Below are 27950 nucleotides of genomic sequence, written 5' to 3' on the forward strand. Positions count from 1 at the left end.
TGATGGACAGTTAGATTGCTTCCATGTCTTATCTATTGTAGATAGTGCTGTTGTGAACTTTGGGGTGCCTTTATCTTTGTAATTAGTTTTCTGCAGATATATGTTTAGAAATGGGGTTGCTAGATCGTATGTTAGCTATATGTTTAGTCTTTTAAGAAACCTCCATACTGTGCTCCATATTGGCTGCACCAATTTACATTCCTACCAGTAGTGTAGAAGGGTTCTCTTTCCTCCACATCCTCTCCAGCATTTATTATTTGTAGATTTTTTTTTTGGTAGACCTTTTAATGATGGCCATCCTGACTGGTGTGAGGTGATACCTCATTGTGGTTTTGATTTGCATTTCTCTAATAATTAACAGTGTTGAGCATCTTTTCATGTATCTGTAGCTATCTGTTTGTCTTCTTTGAAGAAATGTCTATTTAGGTCTTCTGTCCGTTTTTTGATTGGGTTGTTTGTTTTTTGATATTGATCTATATGAGTTGTTTGTATATTTTGGAAGTTAAATCCCTTGTTGGTCCCATTGCTTGCAAATATTTTCTCCCACTACGTAGGTTGTCTTTTTGTTTTGTTTATAGTTTCCCTTTGCTGTTTAAGTTTGATTAGGTTGCATTTATTTTTGTTTTTACTACTTCTGACTTGGGAGACTGACCTAAGAAAACATTGCTATGATTTATGTCAGATAAGGTTTATCTATGGTCTCTTCTAGGAGTTTTATGGCATCATGTCTTATATTTGTCTTTAAGCCATTTTGAGTTTATTCTTAGGCCATTTTGAGTTTATTCTTGTATATGGTATGAGGAAGTGTTCTATCTTCATTGATTTACATATGTCTGTTTAGCTTTCCCAACTCCACTTGCCAAAGAGACCATCTTTTCATCATTGTATATTCTTGCCTCTTTTGTTGAAGATTGATTTTAGGTGTGTGAATTTATTTCCAAGGTCTCTGTTACGTTCCATTGATCTATATGTCTGTTTTTGTGCCAATATCATGCTTTTTTGACTATTGTAGCTTTGTAGTATTGTCTGAAATCTGGGGGGGGGTTATGCCTCCAGCTTTGTTCTTCTTCCTCAGGATTACTTTGGCAATTTTGGGTCATTTGTGGTGCCATATGAATTTTAGTATTATTTGTCCTAGTTCTGTGAAAAATGTCATGGACAATTTGTTAGGGATCATGTTAAATCTATAGATTGCTTTGAATAGTATGGCTATTTTAACAATATTCTTCCAATCTCAAAGCATGGGATGCCTTTCCATTTCTTGAATCATCTTCATTTTTTTTTATCAGTGTTTTTATACGGCATATAAGTCTTTCACCACTTTGGTCAGATTTGTTCCTGGGTATTTAATTTTTTTGATTTGATTGTAAAAGGGATTTTGTTTTTAGTTTTTCTTTCTGATATTTCATTGTTAATGTAAAGCAATACAGCCAATTTCTGAATGTTAATCTTGTATTCTGCTACCTTGCTGAATTAGTTTATTAGTTCTTGTAGTTATTGTATGAAGTCTTTAGGGTTTTCTATATATAGTAAGTCATCTGCATAAAATGACACTTTTACCTCTTCCCTTCCAATTTGGATACCTTTTATTTCTTTTTCTTGTCTGATTATTGTGGCTAGGACTTCCAGTTCTATGTCCAATAGAACATAGTATTGAGAGTGACATCCTTTTCTTCTTCCAGATTTTAGTGGGAAGTCTAGCCTCTTTCTTAAACAGACTGATCTCTTAAACTCATAGGGAGAAGATCAAGAAATCATCTCAATCAGAAATCCCATTATAAACAGCTATTGTTGATAATTTATGAAACAATCTGTTAGTACATTTGAGTCACTATCTTGTCTGGGACTACTTACCACTCCTTCACCAGCAAGATGTGATAATCTTCATGTGTGCTGTCATTGTTACACCATCCGTTACTTTAGTTGTGAGAAGAAAAGAAGTTAGCAGAGACCCTCTCTGTGTATTGAAAAATTAATTGGTCTTGGACATCAGGTTCTAAGTTCACAGCTAAAAAGACATTATCTGTCCTTAGAGTATACATTTTAACCACATTAAACTGGATGAAACCAGTTTTCATTGGAGCATCCAGTATAGTCTGATAGAAAAGGCAGAAGCTTCTTTGCTAAGGTCTGAAAATAGGGCTTGGTGTACATTCCTTCTAATCAGCATTTTCATCAGTTCAGTTCAGTCGCTCAGTCGTGTCCGACTCTTTGCGACCCCATGAATCGCAGCATGCCAGGCCTCCCTGTCCATCACTAACTCCCGGAGTTTACCCAAACCCATGTCCATCGAGTCGGTGATGCCATCCAAGCATCTCATCCTCTGTCGTCTCCTTCTCTTCCTGCCCCCAATCCTTCCCAGCATTAGGGTCTTTTCCAATGAGTCAACTCTTCGCATGAGGTGGCCAAAGTATTGGAGTTTCAGCTTCAACATCAGTCCTTCCAGTGAACACCCGGGACTGATCTCCTTTAGGATGGACTGGTTGGATCTCCTTGCAGTCCAAGGGACTCTCAAGAGTCTTCTCCAACACCACAGTTCAAAAGCATCAATTCTTCGCCATTCAGCTTTCTTTATGGTCCAAGTCTCACATCCATACACGACTACTGGAAAAACCATAGCTTTGACTAGATGGACCTTTGTTGGTAAAGTAAAGTCTTTGCTTTTTAGTGTGCTGTCTAGGTTGGTCATAGCTTTTCTTCCAAGGAGCAAGCGTCTTTTAATTTCATGGCTGCAGTCACCATCTGCAGTGATTTTGGAGCCCAATAAAATGAAGTCTATCACTGTTTCCATCGTTTCCCCATCTATTTCCCATGAAGTGATGGGACCAGATGCCATGATCTTAGTTTTCTGAATGTTGAGTTTTAAGCCAGTTTTTTCACTCTCCTCTTTCACTTTCATCAAGAGGCTCTTCAGTTCCTCTTTGCTTTCTGCCATAAGAGTGGTGTCATCTGCATATCTGAGGTTATTGATATTTCTCCCGGCAATCTTGATTCTAGCTTGTGCTTCACCCAGCCCAGCATTTCTCAGGATGTACTCTGCATATAAGTTACATAAGCAGGGTGACAATATGCAGCCTTGACGTACTCCTTTTCCTATTTGGAACCAGTCTGTTGTTCCATGTCCAGTTCTAACTATTGCTTCTTCTTGTTGTTGCTGTAAATAGGGTGGCTTTATTTGTTTTCAGAGTTATTGTTCAGTTTCCAGGCTCATAAGTGCCAGAGGTAGAATTTCAATCTCATTCCAAAATTGTCTCTTTGAGTATAGTCATAATTTAAAATTAAAAATGCATATAGTTTGCATTATGTGGTCTTTTTATCTGAGAAATTGAATATTTCTGTCAAGAGTTAAGATGAGGATTAGTGGTAATAGGTGTAAGCGGTTGGCTTAGATAAGCAAGTGTTCATCAACTGTTTAGATGTTAATTTTCTCCTAGCCTCTATTCTCTAAATTGCTCTTAAATGATGTGGTGCTCAAAAGTCCAGAATTTTAAGTTTTGTTTCTGTGGGTTTGGTATAACATTGCTTTTTTCAGCCTCTTACTTCTTCTTCCCTGTCCTTTATTTCTTTTTCTCACAGTCTGGCTCAGCATTTAGAAAACGTTTTGATATCAGATTTGTATTCTTCCTCAGTCTATCCTATAAATGTTGTTCAGTCGCTAAGTCGTCTCTGACCCTTCGTGATCCTATGGACTGTATGTAGCCTGCCAGGCTCCTCTGTCCATGGAATTCTCCAGATAAGAATACTAGAGTGGGTTGCCATTTCCTTCTCCAAAGAATCTTTCCCACCCAGGGATCAAACCTGTGTCTCCTGCATTAGCAGGTGAATTCTTTACCACTGAACTACCAGGGAGGCCCATAAATGTTATTAGTGAGCATGATATTCTGTTCTTCTACCATCAAGATAGAATTAGTGGAAATCTAGCAAAACTGATCAGGGAAATTGATATTAGTCATACTTTTGGGTTAAAGACACAAAGCCACTACTCTTGACCTGGGCCTGGACCTGGGCCTGGTGTTCTGGTGAAGAAATGCTGCTAGCTCCTGCTTGTAAGAATTGCATGTTTTTATCTTTTGGGTACCTCTAAAGTATTCTTTTTCCTTCCTTTCTGCTCTTCCTCTCCTCTTTGCCTTTTTCCTCTCCTCTTTCTTCCCTTTTCCCCTACAGCTCTCACCTGATTTTTGATCTTGTAACTGGGAAGGACCTTATTGTTAGTGGTGGTGGTGGTGTTAAAGCAGGGTTTTTTGCTACACCATGTTGTAAATTAAGCTAGTGATAAGAATGAAGTTTGGGAAAAAAAAAAAATCAAGTTTGAGTCATAGTAGATAGTCATGTAATACATAATACTTATGTAGTACTTTTAGTACTGTGTATTTTCAGACAGATCTTCTAGTAAAAATAACATTAATAGAAAAATAACATTAATAGAGAGCAATCCCACTGCTGGGCATATACACCAAGGAAACCAGAATTGAAAGAGATGCGTGTACCCCAATGTTCATCGCAGCACTGTTTACAATAGCCAGGACATGGAAGCAACCTAGATGTCCATCAGCAGACGAATGGATAAGGAAGCTGTGGTACATATACACAATGGAATATTACTCAGCCATTAAAAAAAAATACATTTGAATCGGTTCTACTGAGATGGATGAAACTGGAGCCCATTATACAGAGTGAAGTAAGCCAGAAAGAAAAACAACAATACAGTATACTAATGCATATATATGGAATTTGAAAGATGGTAACGATAACCCTATATGCGAGACAGAATAAGAGACACAGATGCATAGAACAGTCTTATGGACTCTGAGGGAGAAGGTGAGGGTGGGATGTTCTGGGAGAATAGCATTGAAACATGTATATTATCATATGTGAAACAGAACACCATTCCATGTTCGATGCATGTGACAAGGGCTCAGGGCCGGGGCAATGGGATGATCCAGAAGGATGGGATGGGGAGGGAGGTGGGTGGGGGGTCCAGGAAGGGGAACACATGTAAACCCATGGCTGATTCATGTCAATGTATGGCAAAAACTATTACAATATTGTAAAGTAATTAGCCCCCAACTAAAATAAATAAATTTATAAAAAAAAAAAAAGAGAGAGCTTTATTAACTAAGATTATCATTAACATTTTTCAGTGATTTTGTAATTTTATTGATATCTTGTTTTAAGCTGGAGAGTTTAGCCATGAAATAGTCTTCTTTTAAGCTGGAGAGTTTAGCAATGAAATCATAGGGATTGAATTCTGAGTATGTTTTTATAGATTATTTGAACAAATATATATATATATGTATTTATTTATTAATATGAGTCCTAAACCAAAAGAACTTTGTGACTTGATGTATGTTTTTTTCCCTTCTTACCTCTAATCATTCATGCTTTAGGGAGAGTTCTATTGCTTTGGACAGCCAGTTCTGCTGAAATAAGTAGAATGAATAAGGTCTTTGTTTCTTTTACTTAAGGCCATTGGAAATATCTGAGTTCAGCCAGCAGGAAATAGCTTGCAGCCAGGTCTCAAGTATAGGGAGTGTAGTATATACACACACACATGCATCTTCACAGGCATTGGAAAACTAGCTCCACCAGTCTGAAAGAGGAGAAATCAGCTTTTTTGATTTTTAACATCACACGAAAGGATAACATACCAAGTTATCTGCAGGGCAGTGACAAGTGTCCTAAAGGGTAAGGTTAGAGGACCTTTAGAGCGCGAAGAAATATTTCCTAATGATACCCACACATATAGTTTTTTTTGTTGTTGTTTGGGATGTTTGTGAGATGAGCCGTATGTTAAGGGAAAAATTTTGTTCAGCTTATTCTTCCATATTTGAGGACAAATCAGAAGTAAAGACACAGTCTGTTTTGGTCTAAATATAAGATTCTTCAAAGAAGAAGTGAAAGTTGTCAGTTATTTAGAGAAAAGGTTATATTTTTGAATGCATTTTGAATTCTGGCATGACTTACACAAACTTTTAAAACTCTTCTCTCAGTTATTGTGCCTTGACTGTGGAAAAATTTGTAATTGCTCTGCTGCTGGAAGTAAATTTCCAGAAATTTCCAGTTTTCTTTGTTGGAACTGGTGAGCACATGTGTATCATTCTGATTCGTCTCTTAGGTTTGACTTTAAATGTCATCCTATGTATAGATAGACGAATGGAGATCATTCCACTTGGGGAGTCTGGCTGTCTTAAAATTCTTCTCCAGAAGGTAATGAAAAAAAAAACATTTCCCAGTTGTTTTTGTGCCACTCTATTGAAGCAACTTCGAATAGTAAAAGAAGCATGGGCTTTGGAGTTATATAAGACCTACACATTCGAATCCTGGCTTCACCAGTTTTCTTTGGAGCTTGAATAAGATACTTAGCATTTCTGAGCATTTGTACATTGATGATAACAAAACCTGTCCTTCAGGGCTATAGTTAATATAAATTGTAAAATATCAATTAAGGTATGTAAAGTGCCTGGTTTATAATGTGTATTCCATAAATGGTAGCTATTATTATAATCATACTATAGAGAGAGCTAGAATTGCTTTCAGTTCAGTTCAGTCACTCAGTCGTGTCCGACTCTTTGTGAAACCATGAACCGCAGCACGCCAGGCCTCCCTGTTAATCACTAACTCCCTGAGTCCACCCAAACCCATGTCCATTGACTCGGCGATGCCATCCAGCCATCTCATCCTCTGTCGTCCCCTTCTCCTCCTGCCCCCGATCTTTCCTAGCATCAGGGTCTTTTCCAGTGAGTCAGCTCTTTGCATCAGGTGGCCAAAGTATTGGAGTTTCAGCTTCAACATCAGTCCTTCCAATGAACACCCAGGACTGATCTCCTTTAGGATGGACTGATTGGATCTCCTTGCAGTCCAAGGGACTCTCAAGAGTCTTCTCCAACACCACAGTTCAAAAGCATCAATTCTTCTGCGCTCAGCTTTCTTTATAGTCCAACTCTCACATCCATACGTGACCACTGGAAAAACCATAGCCTTGACTAGACGGACCTTTATTGGCAAAGTAATGTCTCTGCTTTTTAATATGCTATCTAGGTTGGTCATAACCTTCCTTCCAAGGAGTAAGCGTCTTTTAATTTCATGGCTGCAGTCACCATCTGCAGTGATTTTGGAGCCCAGAAAAATAAAGTCTGACACTGTTTCCACTGTTTCCCTATCTATCTGCCATGAAGTGATGGGACCAGATGCCATGATCTTAGTTTTCTGAATGTTGAGCTTTAAGCCAACTTTTTCACTCTCCACTTTCACTTTCATCAAGAGGCTCTTTAGTTCTTCTTCACTTTCTGCCATAAGGGTGGTGTCATCCGCATATCTGATGTTATTGATGTTTCTCCCAGCAATCTTGATTCCAGCTTGTGCTTCCTCCAGCCCAGCATTTCTCATGATGTACTCTGCATATAAGTTAAATAAGCAGGGTGGCAATATACAGCCTTGATGTACTCCTTTTCCTATTTGGAACCAGTCTGTTGTTCCATGTCCAGTTCTAACTGTTGCTTCCTGACCTGCATACAGGTTTCTCAGGAGCCAGGTCAGGTGGTCTGGTATTTCTGTCTCTTTCAGAATTTTCCACAGTTTATTGTGATCCACAGAGTCAAAGGCTTTGGCATAGTCAATAAAGCAGAAATAGATGTTTTTCTGGTACTCTCTTGCTTTTTCGATGATCCATCGGATGTTGGCAATTTGATCTCTGAATTGCTTTGAGTTGTTTTAAATTTGCATGGAAAACATGCTGGTGGGAGTTTTGTGAACATTAATTAAAAAATACTTGAGTGCCTGCTATGTGCACGGTACAGTTATTAGTACAGAGAAACATTAGTGATCACATTGTTGAATACAAACAGGTATCTGTTTAAAGAATCTTATCTGCAAATGGCTGGGTGACTCTTGCCCAAATGCAAATACCTTAATACTATCTTACAACAACTGTACCTTCAAAAAGAGGACAAATGATAAAGTGAGAAATATTGAGAAGGGGATACTATTAGGGAGATATTAAAGAGTTCTCTTAGAGACAACACAATCCCTGAGTTCCCCTTATATCACTCCTTTAAATTCTCTTGAAAGAATTCTCTTTCAAGAATGACATCTGCATGTGGAACTAATTAAGCAAGACAGGATATACTTTCTGTTATTAGAAGGAGTTTTGCCTTTAAGCCCATTGAAGAGATAATTAGCCAGGATCAAACTGTGGATCTTACCTCCATAGTTGCATGAAAAGACCATACCTTCCAATAAAAAATAGGAGAAAAACACAGTAGATGGAGAAAATGTAGCCCAATCAAAATCTCTGAATATAATAAATTATAGCAAGTTTTTGGTAATGTTTTTGGACTCCAGAATCAATACAGCTGGTAATTGCAGCCATGAAATTAAAAGATGCTTGCTCCATGAAAGAAAAAGCTATGACCAACCTAGATAGCATATTAAAAAACAGAGACATTACTTTGCCAACAAAGGTCTGTCTAGTCAAAGCTATGGTTTTTCCAGTAGTCATGTATGGATGTGAGACTTGGACTATAGAGAAAGCTGAGCACTGAAGAATTGATGCTTTTGAATTGTGGCATTGGAGAAGACTCTTGAGAGTCCCTTGGACTGCAAGGAGATCCAACCAGTCCATCCTAAAGGAAATCAATCCTGAATATTCACTGGAAGGATTGATGCTGATGCTTAAGCTCCAATACTTTGGCCACCTGATGCGAAGAGCTGACTAATTGGAAAAGACCCTGATGCTGGGAAAGATTGAAGGCAGGAGAAGAGAACGACAGAGAATGAGATGGTTGTATGGCATCACTGACTGGATGGACCTGAATTTGAGCAAGCTCCAAGAGTTGGTTACGGACAGGAAGGCCTGGCATGTTGTAGTCCATGGGATCACAGAGTCGGACATGACTGAGCGACTGTATTGAACTGAACTGATAGCAAGTTCTCCATTTCCTTGAGGGTGAAGTTGAAAGTCAAGATTTGAAGTCTGTTTTGAGAGGAAAATGCAGATCTGTGAAGGGAGAGAAGAGACCTCAACATCTCTTTCATAGAGACCAATACATAATTAAGTATGACATTTAAAAATAAGGAAAATTACAAGCTCATTGGAGAAGAAAATGGCAACCCACTCCAGTATTCTTGCCTGGAGAATCCCATGGACAGAGGAACCTGGCGGGCCGCAGCCTATGGGGTCGCAAGAGTCAGACACGACTTAGCGACTATACTACTACCAAAATTCACATTGGAGAGGGAAATGGCAACCTACTCCAGTATTCTTGTCTGGAGAATTCCATGGACAGAGGAGCCTGGTGGGCTGCAGTCCGTGGGGTCACAGAGAGTCATACATGACTCAGTGACTAACACACACACACACGCAAGCTCATTAGAGTAAATTTCTGAAACAGACTTTGAAAACTTTGCTGTTTGGTTTTAAGAACGTATGAGGGCTATTTTTCCTTTTGGGTAGTTGATGTTTTGCCCACAAAATGAGTAAAATACTTTGAGGGTGGATTATAACTTGTTTCATTTTAAATTTTGTTCATCCTTGAAAATTGAAATTGTTTATCCTTTATAAAGGTATAAAAACTACTTATCTATTGATAAAGTTGCTTTGAATTTCTTTCTAAAAAGCATATCGTGGGACTTCCTGGTGGTCCAGTGGCTAAGACTCCAGCCTTCCAATGCAGGGGGCCCAGGTTTGAACCTTGGTTAAGGAACTAGGTCCTGCATGCAGCAACTAGAGACCTGGCATAATGAAATCAATCAATCAGTCAATAAAGCGTGTAGCTTTTATGTCTTGAGTCTTATGAATCTGAATACATAAAAAATCTAAATGATATAAATCAAATTTTCACATGTCCTAAACAAATCTACAAACTAAATTCTTCTGTTGCCAAGTTCCAAATCTTAAAATCTTTCTATTGCCAAGTTATTGGAATTGGTAGGTTGTATATTAATTTTAACAACAAGGCTAAAAATTAATATTAAGAGTATGTGTTAGAGAACATGTGTAAGAACAAGAGAAGAAACTGGATATAAATGTATGAAGAATATTATCAGTAGTTATTTCTGGGTGATCAGATCCTATTGCTTTTAATTGTCTTCCTTATTGTGCATTTTGGATTCTAGAAAATGGGCAAGTATTGCTTCTGTAATTAGGAAAAAATGATATGTCAGCAGTTATTAAATATATATTCTAGGAAAATGTTTATGAGTCAGACATATAATCCCTGCCTTTGAGTCGGGTGGGACTGGAGTCAGAAATACAGGTAGTAGTACTTTGTATTTTTCTGTATCGTACAATTTTTCCTCCCTTCCAGTATCAGTGATGCCTTTCTCCTGGCTGGCAGCGTAGAGGCCGCAGGATGCCTGGAGTTACTGTAAAAGATGTGAACCAGCAGTGGTTCATCAGAGCTCTGGTGGCCTTCCTCAAGAAGTCTGGGAAGCTGAAAGTCCCTGAATGGGTGGACACCACCAAGTATAAAGAGGTCGCTCTCTGCAATGAGAACTGGTTCTACACATGAGCTGCTTCCACAGCATGGCACCTGTACCTCTGGGGTGGAGCTGGGGTTGGCTCCATGACCAAGATCTGAGAGCAAAGGGGGGCCGTCAGATACGGTATCATGCCCAGCCAAGCAGCTTCAGCAGAATATTCAAGAACATGGCGCATTGGGTCCTCCAAGCCCTCAATGGTCTGAAAATGGCAAAAAAGGACTAAGATGAGGGCTGCAAACTGACACTTCAGTGACAGAGATTGGGACAAAATCATCGGACAAGCAGCAACTGCCAACAAGAAGCATTAGATCCAATGATGCTGGGTTATAAATGGCCTCATTCATTAAACAATATTACCAGTGGTAAAAATCCATGTAATTGTAATCCAGTAGAGAGTTATAAACATTATTTTGCGTGAAAATGAAAGGTCGCTCAGTGGTGTCTGACTCCTTGCGACCCCATGGACTATACAGTCCATGGAATTCTCCAGGCCAGAATACTGGAGTGGGTAGCCTTTCCCTTCTCCAGGGGATCTTCTCAACCCAGGGATCGAACCCAGATCTCCCGCGTTGCAAGTGGATTCTTTACCAGCTGAGCCACCAGGGAAGCCCAAGAATAGTGAAGTCGGTAGCCTATCCCTTCTCCAGAGGATCTTCTCAACCCAGGGATCGAACTGGGGTCTCCTGCATTGCAGGTGGATTCTTTACCAACTGAGCTACCAGGTATTACTTAACTGACCTAAAGAGAGTTAACTTGGTACAAGTTTAGGGGCTCATCAGTTGTTTATTTTTATTTCTGTACGTTTGACTTCTTGTTAGTCATGCAAATCTTCCAGCTTGAGCTCAACACATTTATTCTGTCAATTTATTTTCAAGGAAGGCACCACTTTTAGACTACGGAGGAACTAAAATTTTTAATTATGGTGTGAAGTTCTCTACTAAGCACTTTACATGCATTTAATCTCATTTAAAGATGCTGAAAAGTACTTGCCATTATTTTCCTGTTTTACAAATGAAAATTGTAAGATATTTAAATAACTTAGTGAAGGAGACTTCACTTTTTAAATGGCAGAGCACAAGGTTTCTTAATACAGAGTCTGAACTCTTGGGTTTAAGAAACAAAAAGCTTGTTAATATTAGGGATTGTAGCCTTTTTGTAATCAGAGGCCAATATTTATTCCTAAAGACTTGGCGGCGTCACAAAAGGAAAGGTAAAGATGTGAGTGCTGAGAGTATAGTAGTGTAGTGTGAAATTGATGCTCTTTCTTCTTAGAATGCTAATTAGCTGCTCTGTTGGGAGGTTGAGGGTTAATAACAGGCAGGATATGGCCACTTTAGAGATCATCTCGTTTTTACTTAGCTTTGTTTCTTTATCTCAATAATAATGGAATTGAACATTTTAAGGACTGCCATTAGATCCTGAATTATTAGTGAAAGGACCCCTGTCTTAAAAGGGGAAAAAGTGGAAGCAGTGACAGATTTTCTTTTCTTGGGCTCCAGAATCACTGTGGACGGTGCCATGAAATTAAAAAGATGCTTGTTCCTTGGAAGGCAAGCTATGGCAGACCTGGACAGTGTATTAAAAAGCAGAGACATCACTTTGCCGACAAAGGTCTGTCTAGTCAAAACTATGATTTTTCCAGTTGTCATGTATGGATGTGAGAGTTGGTTCATCTATGTTATAGCATGTATTAGTATTTCATTCCTTTTTATTGCTGAATAACTTTATCCATTTGTTAATTGATGGATATTTTCATTGATTCCACTTTTGATGTTATGAATAATGCTACTTGCGTTTTCATCCTTTTATTTTTAACCTACTTATATGATTATGTTTGAAATGAGTTGTCTATAGCTGGATCATATATCTGTCTTTAGGCTGTTGTCATATAATGTAATTATTAATATGTGGATTTAGGTCTGCCATTCTTATTTTTTTCTGTTTGTTCCTCTGTTTCCCTTTTCTTGCCCCCTTGGATTATTAACTTTTTTTTTTTTAGTTTTGCATTTTTATCTGTTGTGTTTTTGGCTATATATCGCTTTGTATAGGTTTTCTAGTGGTTGCTGTAGGGATTTCAGTGTACATATTGAACTTTTCACACTCTTAGATTCATCATTTTACCACCTCAAGTAAAATATGGAAGCCTTACCGTCATACAGTTTTCTCTTCCCTCTTTATGTTACAGTTGCTATATTTACATGCATCGAAAAGTCCCTGCAATGGTGTTAACACTTTTTGCTTCTAACCATCAAGCATATTTTAAAGAACTCAAGAAGAGAAGAGTAGTTTATATGCTATTTACTATTTTCATTTCTCTTTATTTATTCCTAATGAATAAAGTTTCCTTCTGGTATTTTCGTTCTATCTGCAGAGCTCCCTTTAACAGTTCTTTTAGAGGAGGTCTGCTGGTCACAAGTTCTTCCCTTCAACTGAGAATGTCTTTATTTCGTCTTAATTTTTGAATGTTTTCTGTGATTATGGAATTTGGGGATGACAGCTTTTTTTCTCTCAGCACTTGAGATAATGTTTTTTCATTTCTTTTTAGCCTTCAAGGTTTGAAATTCAGAGTTGTCAATATTCCAGTTCTCTTGTAAGTGTGATCCTGCAGTGAAGTAGTGAAACTCTCCACCTTACCTCAGTCTCTTATATTTGTCTCTTAATGGACTTTACTTCTGGCCTAGCACCTGATGTATCCTGCCTAGCAAATACTTTGCACATAATATCCACTCAATAAATAATTAACTGGATGAATGAAACATGATATAGATTAAAAGGGCCAATATTTTAATAGTTTAATAAGTGTGGATGTAGAGTGGATAGTGTGTTATTGTCTGTATGTAGTTCCAGATTTTCAATGAGTATATATAATTTCTATAAACTGAAAACAATTTAAAGAGAACACATCATACTAATAATTTTGTTGCGTTTAGTCTTATTGGCTTTCATTTATCATTTTTTGATGATTAGTTTTTCATGCTCACTTTTATTTTATTTATTCTCTAAAATGTTAAAGGTGGTATTAGATGGCTTAGGTCATTAAAAGCAGCATAGAATGAAAGTTTTTTAAAAAAATATTTCTAGAGTATCTTTTGTTAATTTTTATAGTTTTCTAACTTAGATGGCTGTTGTCATTTAAATTTCATTCCCCACAGAGCTGTTTGCATATCCTTTCAGTGCCCTTAATGACGTGATGAACCTTGCCTAATTCTTACTGTGGGAATTGTGTAGGCTTTTTCCTTTTCCTTGAGCTGTGTGACTACAGACAAGTAGTATTTAATGTAAGGGTTAATGTGAGCTCCTGAATGTCCTGTCATTGTAGCTATTCTTTTCTTACCCATAAATAAATAGAAATTAATTATTGTCTGAACTATAGTTGCTTTTGTAGAGAAATGTTGAATTATTGAGAATTTTTTTAGGGGTCCCTTATTCAGTGCTGTACCGTGCAATTTAGAGGGGGGTCAAGATGCTTTAGCAAAACATATTTGTTGATTTGTGTTTGTGTGTGTAAGTTTATAACATAAATGGAGATGTCTAGTTGCTAATTAGGAACTGAACAACATAAACAGCACTGATTATTTTTTTTCCAACTTAACGGATGAACTACTTAATTGGCATTTTTTTCACGTTCATGATCCAGAGTTTAAAAACTTACTGTTTATTCTCAGTTGTCCTCATTTAAGAGTGTGGTATTTGGCATAAAATATTATGCAGCTGTACATAGGAAAAGAACTATTTCTATGTGCTACTGTGGAGTGATCTTACAGTTAAGTGAGAAGAGCAGAGTGGAGAAAGAGTGTGAAATATCCTACTGTTTAAGAAGAAGGGAGGGGATGTGAGCATGTATCCATTTACATTAAAACAGTGTAAGAGTAAAGCATATCAATTTAGGTTTCCTCTAAGGAAGGAGTGACTAGGATAGAGGGAAGGGTGCCTCATTCTGTGATTCAACTTTGGAACCATGTAAATATTTTATGTAATGAAACAAAATGTACAAAGCAGAACTGAAAAATTGAAAATAAAATGAAGCAGTTTAACTCATGTGGATATCCTAGTAGCAGCAGTTCTCAAAATTTGATTGTATTCAATAGACTCCTCTGTTGACATTTGCACTGATGGTGCCAAAGCACTGTTGATAAAATTGCTTAGTCCTTAATAGAAACCAAGTTAGTGACATTACATGGTACCTAGCCGTCACCGCATTGTCACCGCCACATTCTTGCTAAAAATTTCCTTGATGAAACAGTAAAAATGATTTATGTTTATGAAAATCTTGATTCTCGGCTACATGTCTTTTTAGTATTCTGTGTGACAAAATGGAAAGTAGGCAGAAAGCACTTCTGCTGCTTACCAGAATGCTATGGCTGTTTTTAGAGAGACCCATGTCCAGTTGTTCTGTGTTTCTGTCTGAACTGGCTGTTTTTTTCTGGGAACACTGTTTTCACTTAAAAGATTGAATGACAAACCATTCAGAATTGGGATTTGGTAGACATTTTCTTGAAAATGAATGAAGTAAATTTGCTATTTCAAAGAAAACAGATAGGAATTGTTGGAAATGGTAGAACTTGCACTCTTAAACAAAAATTAGAATTTTATAAAATTAATAACCACCATTGTGATCATGAGAACTTCCTGATACTCAAAACTTTTGTGGTAAGATTGATGGTGATGGTAATGAACAGGATGTATCAGTGTTATATAATGGAATATATCAACATTTAGTGGATCTGTTTCCAGATGATCAGTACATGATGTTAAAAAATGCAAAGTACAAGATAGACCTATTTCAACTACAAAATAAAACAGTAAATTTTAGTTTGACAGATTATAAAAATTTTATCTATTTGGTTTCAGATTTCAGTATACAGTTAGCGTTTAAAGAACTACTATTTATTGAGTTTTGGTATAGTATCAGAAGAATATCCATCATCATCTGAAAGATTGTTAAAATATCTTTTCCTTTAGTACCTCCATATCTGTGCATAGTTAGATTTTCATATACTTCAACATTTATAAATAACATCACAATGGATCAAATGCAGAATGAAGATTCATCTATCTTGTTTTAAGACAGATATTAAAGATATTTGCAAAAAATGACAGTGTTACTCTTACCTCTTAATTCTCTTTTCAAGAGTAGTTATTTTGAATAAAATATGTTAACATATGAGTTTATTGTTATTTTGAAATTAATATTACAATTTCTCAGTTTTAATTTCAAATATGGTAGATAATACTTACATAACAGAGGTCTTTGGAGAGTCAGTACTTATTTTTTATAAGTTTTTAAGAAATTATGAATTTATAGCTGTGCCATGTCTTTGCAGTGCACAGGCTCTTCCTTGCTGCTCATGGACTTTTCTCCAGTTCCGGCAAGCGGGAGCTACTCTAGTTGCGGTGCCGGGGCTTCTCATTGTGGTGGCTTCTTCTGTGGCAGAGCACAGGCCCTAGGGTATGCGGGCTTCAGTAATTGTGGCTCACGGGCTTAGTTGCTCCTCGACATGTGGGATCTTCCCGCACCAGGCATCGAACCCATGTCCCCTGCATTGGCAGGTGAATTCTTGACCACTGGACCATGAGGGAAATCCAATACTTATATTTTTACTTTAAAAACTTTAATTGGAAAATATACATAGCATAAAACTTACCTTTATACTATTTTAAGGTATACAGTTTAGTAGCCTTAAGTATATTACATTCCACCCAAGTGCAGAGCTATATTTCCAGAGCTAGAATAGTTTCTAGATACTTCGTTTAAGTGGGATTGTACAATATTTGTCCTTCTGTGTCTGACTTATTTCACTTAACATAATGTTTTCAAGGCCCATCTATATTGTAGCATATATAAAAATTTTATTCCTTTTTATGGTTGAATAAATTCCATTGTGTGTACCATATTTTGTTTATTTGATCATCCTCTGTACTCCTGGTTATAATATAGGAGGATTAAAAAATGTTAACTCTTAATTATTGGTAATTTAAGTAGCAGATTTACTGAATAAATAATAAATCATATGGTATAGAATATAGATATCTATAGAACATGAATTATGGAGCTCCTTTCCCTTTTAGTTTTTATAATAATTTAGGGAAGGAGAAATTCAACCTGGTATTTGAAATTCTGAGTCATTAATTTGAGGTAACCCGTTAGTCATTTAACTCTTGCTTTCCTCATGATGTTAACAGTACTGGCTTCATAAAAGGTTAATTTCTTTGAGTGCATAAGCTTTGTATTTTTAAAAACTAAATTATTACAGTTTCCTGGTGGATCAGAGGGTAAAGCGTCTGCCTGCAATGCAGGAGACCCGGGTTCGATCCTTGGAGAAGGAAATGGCACCCCACTCCAGTACTCTTGCCTGGAAAATCCCATGGATGGAGAAGCCTGGTAGGCTACAGTCCATGGGGTCGCAAAGAGACGGACGTGACTGAGTGACTTCACTTTCTTTCACCTTTCAATTGTTACCTACACCAGAGTCATTCTTTGTTTAAGCTTGCCTTATAACTTTTGTAACATCTTTATTGAAGACTGTGTCAGTTTTACTGTCAATAATTTTACCCTGTTACTTTTGTTGACCTGGAACCTAGCACAGTGGCTAGTACATAACAGCTACTTAACAAATATTTGTATAATAAGAAACATTCTAGAATTATTTTTGTAGGTTATATCACTAAAGTCATCCATCATTGGTAGATTTCGCTAGTTTCATTTTTAGAAGGTTCTTGAGTTTTATTTAACTTTGTTCCTATATATTAACAAGGATTAGGCTTTTGCTTTCAAAACCTTTAAAGTTTTTAGTGTTATCATGCCATGTTTTTCACCTTTATTAAGCAATAGAGCCAAAATTGTACTGAAGGCCGTCATTTCCTGGCTTCTGTGCTTATGAATCAGATTGTAACTATTTCTTTAACTTTGGATTTGTGGTTTCTTGAATTACTTTAAGTGATGCAAAAGATGACTCTTCTTAGGCGTTTCCTCTCTTTTAAAAGTGTATTTGGTGTTTTATTGTAAACACGTTTTCTCCAAGGAAACTTTTCTCTACAATCTCACTTCATCATCACCTAGGAATGAAATCCTATCTACATGCACTGACGCCTGTGTATTTTATCATCTGTTACTCATGTGTGTTGGTTTTTACTTAGTTTTTCAAAATGTTCCAGAGGTTTTGAAGTAACTCCATTCTGACTCAGTGTTTTGCTGATTACTAGACATTTCCCTTTAGGTAACTCTCCACTCGCTTTGAACTTGTAAATGTTAACCCTGCCATTGGTTCCCTCTGGCCACTGAGTACATGAATAAGTGTCACATGTGTGTGGTATTGCTTGTCAGAGAGTGGAATTCCAAGACTTTATCTGTACATAGAACAGTTAAACTTTCGTGCTTCTGGGCAGAGGAATGGTGTTTGGAACAGTTCTGCTTCCACCTAATTGTTATGGCCGAGATCAGGACACATCGCTTTGCTGTCTATGCAGCAAGGCCTCAGAAACGGCTCTCCCCAGCTTGACAGGTATGATAACAGGGGTGATCATTTGGGTGAGGGTAGGTAAGCACAGTAATCAAACATGAAAGAGATTCCAAAAAATGTGTACGGCTGTTGTTGTTAACATCTTTATTCTTGGCCAGTGAAGCTTCATGTGTTTTTTCCCTGGTAGGGCCTTAGTAATGAAACAATAAGTGAATAATGTGTAGTATTTTGTAGTATTAAGATATGTATGGCTTGATATTGAGAACAATTGAATGATTTATCCAACCACCCTACATAGTTTTTAAAAGAAGTATTAGCTTCCTTAGGGATTTGCCTGGTGGTTTAGTGGTTAGACTCCACGCTTTCACTTCCGTGGGCCCATCTGGGTTTAACTCCTGCTTGGGGAACTAAGATCCTTCAAGCCACGTGGCATGGCAAAAAAAAAAAAAAGTATTAGTTTCTAAGAATATGCAGTCAGACAAAGTAGAATTCTGGCAAGGTAAGTGTTTATAAAAATGCCTGGAAATGCCTTTCAAACTGAATTTTTAAATTAATTTCTCCAATTAATAACTGACGAATTTCTACTTAAACTGATAAAATTTATTGAATGACTAATTGGTGAAAGTGTTTTTAATAAACATTAAATTTAGGAATTATCTGTGAATTTGAGTCTTGTTTAGTCCTGATAATTTTCTGTACAAGCTGCTCTTGCCACGTTTTACCTTATTTTAATTGTATCCTACAGGCAGATCAGTAGGAAAAAATGACCTTTTCTTAATAGTCATAATGTATTTCTGCTGGGACCTATTTTTGAATTCCATATTCCATAAGTAAAAATTAGTCTTCTGTTGCCTCATCGTGAGTCCATGATGTGCCTCCATAATAGTGATTAATGAAGGATAGCTCACTATCTAAGGTACTTTATATATAGCAGTCACTTAGCATTGTTCAAAAATAAAACATTCCCAGCCTGCGCACTTGTATTCAGGCGGATGCAGTACATCTGAATCATCCAGATTTGTCTGTCTTAAAGCTGACGAGGAAAGGAACATAGGCTGGATCTCCTGGATAACACTGTGGCATTTACTTCTAGGCCCCCCTCCCCTTTTTGTCTTCATTCCTTAGCTTTTTCGCCTCCATTTAGCTCTTTAACTCTTTATGATTTAAAACATGTTCATTCTCAAGAAAATGTTAGGATGTTTCTTGTCTTTGGAAAATTTCCTCTTTTGTTTGGTACTAGTGGGTAGGATGGTGTTTAAGTGGATATCCTGTGCAGGCAGATTGTACAGGAAACTGACCCTTAGTTCTTTGAGAACAAAAGAGTGAGTGGGAAGAAAAGAAAGGAAGGAAATAAGATCTTTAGACTTGACCAAAAAGACTGTAAAAACCAGAGATGGGAAGAAGGGGATTAGAGAATAACAAGGATTGTTGTCCAAGTTGTGGTTCTTTTTGTACTTTGGCCTCAGAAATGATTGTCTTCCTGTATTTATTATTTTGTATATTTGAGAAATGTACAGTATTGTTTGGCATGTATATATGTTTTAAGTTTTCATAAAGTTGTGCTGAAGGTCTCATTCTCTTTTCTCCTTTTGTCAAGTAACATGGTTTTAAGAGGCTGACTTGCCTTTAAAAATCCTCCTTTGAGTTTGATGGAGTTCCTCTCCAGTACAGATGAATCACATGTCATAGACATATCCTTGCATTTTGACAGTCTGTCATTCTAGTGTCATCAGTGCAAAATCCAGTTTAAATGTGCTCATCCAATTTAAATGCTTTCTTTTCTCTGAAACCTTTTCTAACTGCAGAGTTTTCTCCTCTGTCCTCTCAGTGTATACTCTGTAAGTGTAGCAGAATGTGTGATTCATTTATTCAATAAATTGTTTTTGAGAGCCTCTTATATGCAGTAACTGTTCTGGGTGCTTGGAATTTATCAGTATACAAAGCAGACAAAAATACCTGTCCCCATAAAACTAGTATTCTCATGGGGTGGGATAATAGCTCACGTGAATATGATGATAGATAAGTAAATTACATTTTGGGGGGTGATACAATCAATGCAGAGAAATTAGTAAAGGAGACATAGGGGATGTGGAAGTGTTGTCAGGAACAGATGCATTTTAAAATAGGATGGTCAGAGAATGCCATACCAAGAGGGAAAGATTTGAGTGAAGTGTCGTGTCAATAGCTTAGGGAAGAATGTTTTGGGCAGATGGAAAAGCCAGTACAGAGGTCCTGAGGTAGGAGTATGCCTGTCTTGTTCAGGTAACAGCAGGGAGGCCAGTAGTCAGAATGAAGTAAAGTAGGGAAGGAAGAGTAGGAAGATGAATTGGGCAAAGGCTTTCGTAAGGACTTTAGCTTTTATTCTAAGATAGGGAGCCGTCAAAGAGTTTCCAAGTTTGGTCATCCTAGTTTATTTCAGTGTATAATACAGCTGTTCCTATTCACTATGATTATGTGCTTAAACAAGAAGCAAGATACCTGTTTCAGATTACCTTTTCAGGACATTTGGACATATCTTCAGGTTTGTTGTAACTTTTTTAATGCAAAATGACTTAATTAGCTGTCAAACTTAAAAAACATACTCTTTTTAAGAGGATGAAGGAATGTGAAGAAGTGAAATAAACTGTTAGGAAAGCATCCGACCTGCAAGAGGAATTTCTGCCTGTAGGATATAGACAGCTATGAAGCCATTTAAAAAACATTGGTTAATGCTATTTTAAGTTTAAAAGACACCTCATTGTTTCCTGTCACTTATATTTCTATGAAACTTATTCATTCAGTCAAAAGTTACTGAACACATATTATGTGACCTTTGCTAGAAAAAAGATCAAGTTCTTATGCCAAGAAGTGCATTGTAAAGTTGGGGAAATGAACATAAATTGAGGATAAAAATAGGAGGTATTACTGTAGCAAGTGTAATGTTATGTGAGGCTTCCAAGGGGAGGTTACATTGAAGTTGAGTGTTTTTAAAATGAATAGAAGTCAGCCTGTCAAAAAAAAAGAAAAAAGAGTGGGATGAGTTCACATTCTGGGAAGATAGGACTATGTGAACAAAGGCAGAAAGGTAGGAAGCATCCTGGTGTTTGTTCAAATTTAAAATTTAAGGCGTGGAATGGGAGAGAAGTGAAGCTGGAGAAGTATTAATAGGTGGAGATCTGATTATAAGAGACCTTGAAGGCCTTGTTAAAAGAAATTTGTAGCTTAATGGTGAACTACTGAAGAATCTTAAGAAGAGTGACATGGTCAACTTTTTGTTTTAAATAGATCACTTTGCCAGCTGTTTGGAGGATGGATTTGAGGGAGACAAGACTGGAGGCAGTAGTCCAGGTGAGAGATGTTGGGAATCTGAACTAAGACATTGGCAGTACAGGTGGAGAGGAGGGATTGGATTGGAAAATAAAACCACAGATTCAAGGGTTTTTCTTCTTCATATATGATAAAACCAAGTTTAAATTAAAAATTAGTGGAAGAGAGAGAGACATACTAGAAAAGAATTGTTATATGACAGAGGCAGTTGCATAGTGGCCGAGTGCCACTAAAACCCATTTTTAGTGACTAAGAAAATTGCTACTGAAAGAACAGTGTATTTTTGGTATGATTATCCTGAACTGTGAGAAGCAGGTGATCTTTAACTAAAATGGTATAAGGATCACCTGTTTGTTCAGTGTAACTAAATTTAGGAACCACAAAGTCTTGAAGAAGAAACCAGGTCTTACAAGGCTTCAAACCATTACAGGCGATAGAAACTCAATAAATCATGCCCATTGCTGGCAGTGTTTTTCTAGAGCCCTAATTAAGTTACAGTATTTTATGAAAAATGTATGAAAAGAAAATAAGGAAAAAATTTTTTTCATTAGAACAATTAACAGTGGAAAGCTGTTATGTTATAGACTGTACATGGTAGTACAAAGGTATTTTGGGATGCCAAGAATATTTTGTATTAAACCAAAATACTTTTCTGTTTAATGGATAATTTAAGGATTTTTTTTTCTAAAAGCACTATTTCTATAATTTTCTATATGTAAATGGAGGGCCTGGATTAATACAATTTATGCATATTAAAATCCCTGTTATCTTTTCTGCAATTTGTTTTATATGGAGATAGTAAGGGGAGAAAGGTACTTTGGGAAGACTTAACTTCACTTATAAAACATAACTATTCCTTCATAAAACCACCATCATCTAGACAAAATATCTAGTGTGTTTTATAAAATGAACTGCCATTTCTGAGTTTTTTTCTTTCTTCATTTTGAGAACACTGTGTTTCCTATTCATTTACCTCTGATTTTGGTTCATGCATAAACATCACAGCTAAATGCTCATCTTATGTTCTTTTCTCTGTCTTGTTATGTTTTCAGCAAGTAGATTTCCCTCCTGCTTTGGGAGACATGCCATCTGCTCATTCTTCATGACCCACAACCATGTGTGCAGTTTTGTTCCTCGCTGGAGCCGTCAATATAATGCCAACAGCTAAAAGACTGTCTATGTACTGAATTCAAGTGAATTTCCAACTCTTGTACTTAATGTAAACTCCTTTCTCTGTGTGTCTTTCAGAAGCCTTACACCGCCCCTACGGCTGTGATGTTGAACCCCAGGCCCTGAACGAAGCCATCAGGTGGAGCTCCAAGGAGAACCTGCTCGGAGCCACTGAGAGTGACCCTAATCTCTTTGTTGCACTTTATGATTTTGTAGCAAGTGGTGATAACACACTCAGCATCACTAAAGGTGAGCTTCTACGTAACTTCCTCTCACTTTTCAGTTTTTATTAGTGGTTAAGAAATAATGGGATCTATTCTGGATTCTGCCTCTGACTGGAATTAGGTAGCTAATTTGGGCCCAGATACCTCTGGTTCATTCTCTTTTGAAAAATCTTTATAGGGGATAATGCCACCGTATCTACTTCATACGGTTTTTATTAAGGCTAAAATGAGACAAAGTACTTTAGGAAAAAAGAACCACTGCACAATATATACACAAACTCGACTCCTTCTCAAAATTCTGTTCTGTAGGTAATATACCACAAAGGTCAGGTTAACCGTACACCTCTTTTCAGTGAACTGTGGCCCACGAAGAGGAGTCAGGTTTCAGTCACCAGTGCTACTTTGAGTGTCGTTCGTGGGCTGACTTCCTGAGAACCATTCATTACCAGTCTACGCTGACATTAAGAACTTGTACTCAAAATGTAACACAACTGCATTGCTAAGTACACTTATTATTTAGTTCAGCTGACATTTCTTTTTTTCTAACAAAACTGAAGAAAGTGGTCCAGTGATTCATACTCTGACACAAGCATCTTATCTTGTTGTGGACCTGCTTTGGGTAGCACTGGCCTAGACAACTTATCTCTCATTTGTGTTTATTTGCATTAGTGAGAGGACTAGTAGGAAGCGTTTCTATTGCGATAACACCCACAACAGAGTAGTAGTACTATTTTAAGTAGTAAATTCTTAACAAAGAGAACACCAAGAACATAATCATGTAAAAACCATCCATTATTGGTTTTCTGAACAAGGACAGAAAATGTGGAATTTTTATGAGAAAGAAATAGGAGTGTAGGGCATTGTCATTGTATACATGAGTTGGATTGATAATCTGCTTACACTTTTCTTGTCTTTTGAATTTATGAAAGCTTCCTACTAGGAAAAAATAAGATTCTGAATAATTTTTAGCTACGTGAAAGTGTAAATGAAATGATTCTTTGTCAAACAATACTTCTCTTATTTGTAAGGTTTGAAATGAGGTAGTAAGTGAGAGTGGATCACCAAATTAAGACAGGTCTCCACTCAAGGAAGGTTACCCTGAAATAAAATATTTTTGTACATCAATTTTTAAAATCCAGCTAGACTCATCAAAAGCAGAAATCCTTAAAACTGAGTTTCTGGGGTGTATGTATGTCCCAGAGTGGGGATGATGGTATGTATACATGCTTTTGATAGTATTTGTATGTGTGTGGAACTGTGTTTTATGATGGGAGGAGAATTTTACACAGTTTTAGGATACAGAACTTCAGAAATATTTTATACTATGTGTGGTAGGTAGTCTCTTTGGGCTATAACACAGTCTTTTACCTTAACATACTTCAGTGGGAAAGTTGGTGAAGGTGACTCAGAACGTTGTTTCCTAGATATAATTTTCATGTCAGTATTTTCCAAGATAGCTCAGTCACCAAGGATACATTGATAAAGAAAGCCTTTTGATTCATCAGTTACCAGTTATAGCAACTACTAGTATACATCTCAAAAAGTGGGATTTCGTTTATCTTACAGTCAACAGTGATTTCTTTTAAGGGCTTCCCTGGTGGCTCAGCTGATAAAGATTCTGCCTGCAATGCGGTAGACCTGGGTTCGATCCCTGAGTTGGGAAGATCCCCTGGAGGAGGGAATGGCTACCCGCTTCAGTATTCTGGCCAGGAGAATTCCATGGACTGTATAGTCCAAAACCTATGAAATGCCAGATTTTTATCCAGGTTCTTATTTTTAATTTAATATAAAATGTTGTCATGCTAAAGCTGATTTTTTTATTTTAAAAGACAAGAAAATATTTTTTAAAATTAAATAACAATACATATTTTAGTTCTTTCTTTGAAGGCAATATTTTGCTTGAATTAAAAAATTAGGTTTCCTCTGGCAATAGGGTCAATGTTTATTCCATTGTTAATCTTCATGGTATTGAACACTTCCAGAGTGGAAAATTCTCCTCCTAACTGCCAAAAAAGAGAAAAGCAAATAGCCCAAAACCTAGAGTGTTTGACTATATCCTGATTATGATGACCTGTCATTATCAGTCCTTTGTAAGGAAGAATAATGTACTTGGTAAAGAACTTAGTCTTCTCATTTTCTTAAGAATATTAGAGAAAAGCTGCAGACTGACAAGTCTTATATAGCTTTTCTGACAGCACTAAGATTTGTTTTCCCTGCAGATATGATTGGGGAGTATTTATCAACACACTTGTGCATTTCCACCGCCACATGTACACACACTATCTACCTATACGTGTGTATATTTTCTGTGTGTGTGCGTGCACGTGCACATACCCATGTTTTTTCTCACTGAATGTCTCACAACCCAGGGTCTTGAGTGAGATAGTAGGGGCAAATAGAAAGTCATACTATGGCAAACATTTCTGTAGACCACTGAAAAAAGTTAGATTACTGGCAGAATAATAATTTTGAGTTTTTCCCCAATAGCCTTTGCTTAATAAGTACTGGGCCACGTGCTTTTGATTGCTGCGGCTTTCTTCTGTTCTCTGACACTGAGAGGTGGATGTGAACTCTATAGGAAGGCTTGCATCTCTCAGATATGGGGGTGCAAGGCCTTATAAGGATTCTTTATTTATATTTTTTTTTATGACCTTGCCATGCAGCATGTGGGATCTTAGATCAGGGAGAATCCATGCCCCCATGTATTGGGAGCACAGAGTCTTAACCACTGGACTGCCAAGGAAGTCCCAGGATTCTTTAAATTATCATTTATTGATAATGATCTCTCTCACTTTTCCTATTTTGCCTGTGCTGCAAGTACAGAGGAAGGATGCATGTTTAGGGAGTCTGAAGTTGATACTCACAACTTTATTAGAGAAATCAAGGACATTGAAATTGATAGCAAAGATACTCTGAGTAACTTGAGTCTTAGCCTCCAACATCAGACTCAACTTCCCTTTGCCACACACTAATTTGAGAGGAGCAGATGGGTGATTCATTCATTATGGGGAATGGGAGGGAAATTATTTTAAAACTTGAGTCCTGGAAAAGATTGTGCTTTCAAGGTCCTGACTGCTGACCCCTACCTCCACACTTTTCTTTCTGAAATATTGCTGATAGCTCTGTGGTCTGTGCTTTTGTTTTTTGTTTTTGCATTGATGGTTTTTGTAGCCTTGTTGCCAACTGAAATTTAGAAGTAACTTTGTGTTTTACATGTCTAATCTCCAATCCTTGATTGCTGTTAGCATTGAAACATATATATGTTCTGTGACAGACTCTTTTGAGGAAAAAATTAATTTCATTTTTTATGAGGAGTGAGACCATGTCCTATTCCAGACATTTGAGTAACCTTTTAATCTTTGTATGCTACCTTAGTTACATATATGGAGTTCCCTGTAGTATAAAAGCTTTTGAAACCCTGTTGATAATGCCAGAAAACCATTTCTAAGTATGCTTCTTTTGTTTAAGCTGCAAGCTAAAAATATCAGTTAGGCTATGATGATAGCAAAGTTCATTTTCATTATTAAAAAAAAAAATTGTGTTGGTTTAAAAGTTCTTGATTCATTTTTTCAGTGAATTTCAAGCTTGACAGTAGACTGCTTCTGTTTGAGATAAAGTCTGACATCTTTTCTTTCCCTTTGTGATGATCTCCTGGCCAGGTGAAAAGCTCCGAGTCCTAGGTTACAACCAGAATGGAGAGTGGAGCGAAGTTCGCTCTAAGAATGGCCAAGGCTGGGTGCCAAGCAACTACATCACCCCTGTGAACAGCCTGGAAAAACATTCCTGGTACCATGGACCTGTGTCTCGCAGTGCAGCAGAGTACCTACTCAGCAGTCTAATCAATGGCAGCTTCCTGGTGCGAGAGAGTGAGAGCAGCCCCGGGCAGCTGTCAATCTCTCTCAGGTACGAGGGGCGTGTGTATCACTACAGGATCAATACCACCGCAGATGGCAAGGTAAGACTGGCTGGCAGCCACCTCTTGGTGTGAATGGGCCTGCTCTTTAGAAACAATATTCAGAATGACTAAAGAATATAATTTTTATGTCTGACATGGAAGAAACTAATGACTGATGTGAGTTTGAGCTGTTTGGCACGTGAGAGAGAGCTTACTCTTTTCAAAACAATACAGTAATGGAAATTATGTTATTATGTTAAGGGTTTAAAGATGAGCTAGATTTGAAGGTGAAAAATGAAGGAAACAGCTGTATAAGTTAACTGTTATCATCATCATCAGTATACAGGTATGCACATATACATCCAATACATTGTGTGGAATTTTATAAATTAACCCTTGTATCTATGAAAATTATAATCTCTACCAGAAAGTTTAAAGAGTAAAACTTTAGGCTTCCGAGACTGATGTTGATCATTAATGTATGTTAATGTAAATAGGTCCATCAGTCATTTAGCACTTTGCAGGTTAGAAAGACCAACTGTATAAGAATGGCTATGTTAGAATGGAACTGTCTTACTTTATAAATGGTAAAGCGTAGGTTTATGTTAGTTCTTCTATTGAACAGTAAATTTATAGTTATGATGTGCAGGCTAAGTTGCTCTGTGTCCTGTGGGATCTTAGTTCCCCGACCAGGGATTGAACCCACATTGCCTGCATTGCAAGGTAGATTCTTAAGTGTTGGACCACCAGGGAAGTCCTTGAACAATAAATTTAGATTGAATTGTTTCTTCCACTCTTTCTCTTTTTGTGATATGCATAGTAGGGGAAAAGCATAGGCTTTAGACAAATCTGGTTTGCTGGGTAATTCCATCATTTATTCACGTTGTAACCTTACTTAAGCCTCAGTTTCCCATCCCATTTTATTGGAAGCATTCAGTGAGATAATTTCCATAAAAGATAATGGCTGGTAAAAGGTAGGAAACAGTAAATTATTAATTTTCTTTGCATCACCTTATAAGACATATTTTTTCTTCATGAAACCAAATAGAATCAGAGAAGTGATGATATAAGGGCCACTCAGCAGATCTACTTCTGGTTGTCTTCCCAACAGAAGTGAGTTCATGTGTGTTCAGCAGACATGTACAGGAATGTTCACAGCAGTGTTATGTGTAGTAGCCAAAAACTAGAAACACTCAACTGTCTTGACAGCAGTAGACTGAATTAATAAATTGTGGTATATTTGTAAAATGGAATCTCATACAAAGTGAACATAGTACCACTACACACACTACTAGGAAAAACTATGACCCATTGGCTGCCTACTTTTGTAAATAAAATTGTATTGGAATACAGATAAACCCATTTGTTTATGTATTGTCTATGGCTGCTTTCTCAACATTATGGCAGACTTGAGTA

At 37.1% G+C, this 27950-nt stretch overlaps 1 protein-coding gene and 1 pseudogene across 14 annotated transcripts in view; both read left to right on the forward strand.

Annotated features, from left to right (window-relative positions):
• Positions 1 to 27950, forward strand: part of ABL2 (ABL proto-oncogene 2, non-receptor tyrosine kinase) — a 105777-nt gene that overhangs the window by 57362 nt on the left and 20465 nt on the right. For 8 of the 13 annotated variants that reach the window (XM_081485926.1, XM_081485939.1, XM_081485927.1 and 5 more), the window contains 3 exons: positions 21204 to 21266; positions 22494 to 22664; positions 26299 to 26594. In XM_081485926.1, coding sequence (XP_081342052.1) covers positions 21204 to 21266; positions 22494 to 22664; positions 26299 to 26594 — 530 coding nt within the window. Of the gene's footprint in view, positions 1 to 17842; positions 17982 to 21203; positions 21267 to 22493; positions 22665 to 26298; positions 26595 to 27950 lie in introns of those variants that run through there. The other 5 variants (XM_081485928.1, XM_081485932.1, XM_081485938.1 and 2 more) reach the window with 4 other exon arrangements.
• On the forward strand, positions 10323 to 14500 carry LOC145504690 (small ribosomal subunit protein eS19 pseudogene; annotated as a pseudogene). Its single transcript, XR_014052421.1, has one exon. The product of XR_014052421.1 is annotated as a small ribosomal subunit protein eS19 pseudogene (transcript).

Source organism: Giraffa tippelskirchi, chromosome 5 (assembly GCF_054371585.1).
Source record: "Giraffa tippelskirchi isolate mGirTip1 chromosome 5, T2T-mGirTip1v1.2.pri, whole genome shotgun sequence".
Classification (NCBI taxonomy): Eukaryota; Metazoa; Chordata; class Mammalia; order Artiodactyla; family Giraffidae; genus Giraffa; species Giraffa tippelskirchi.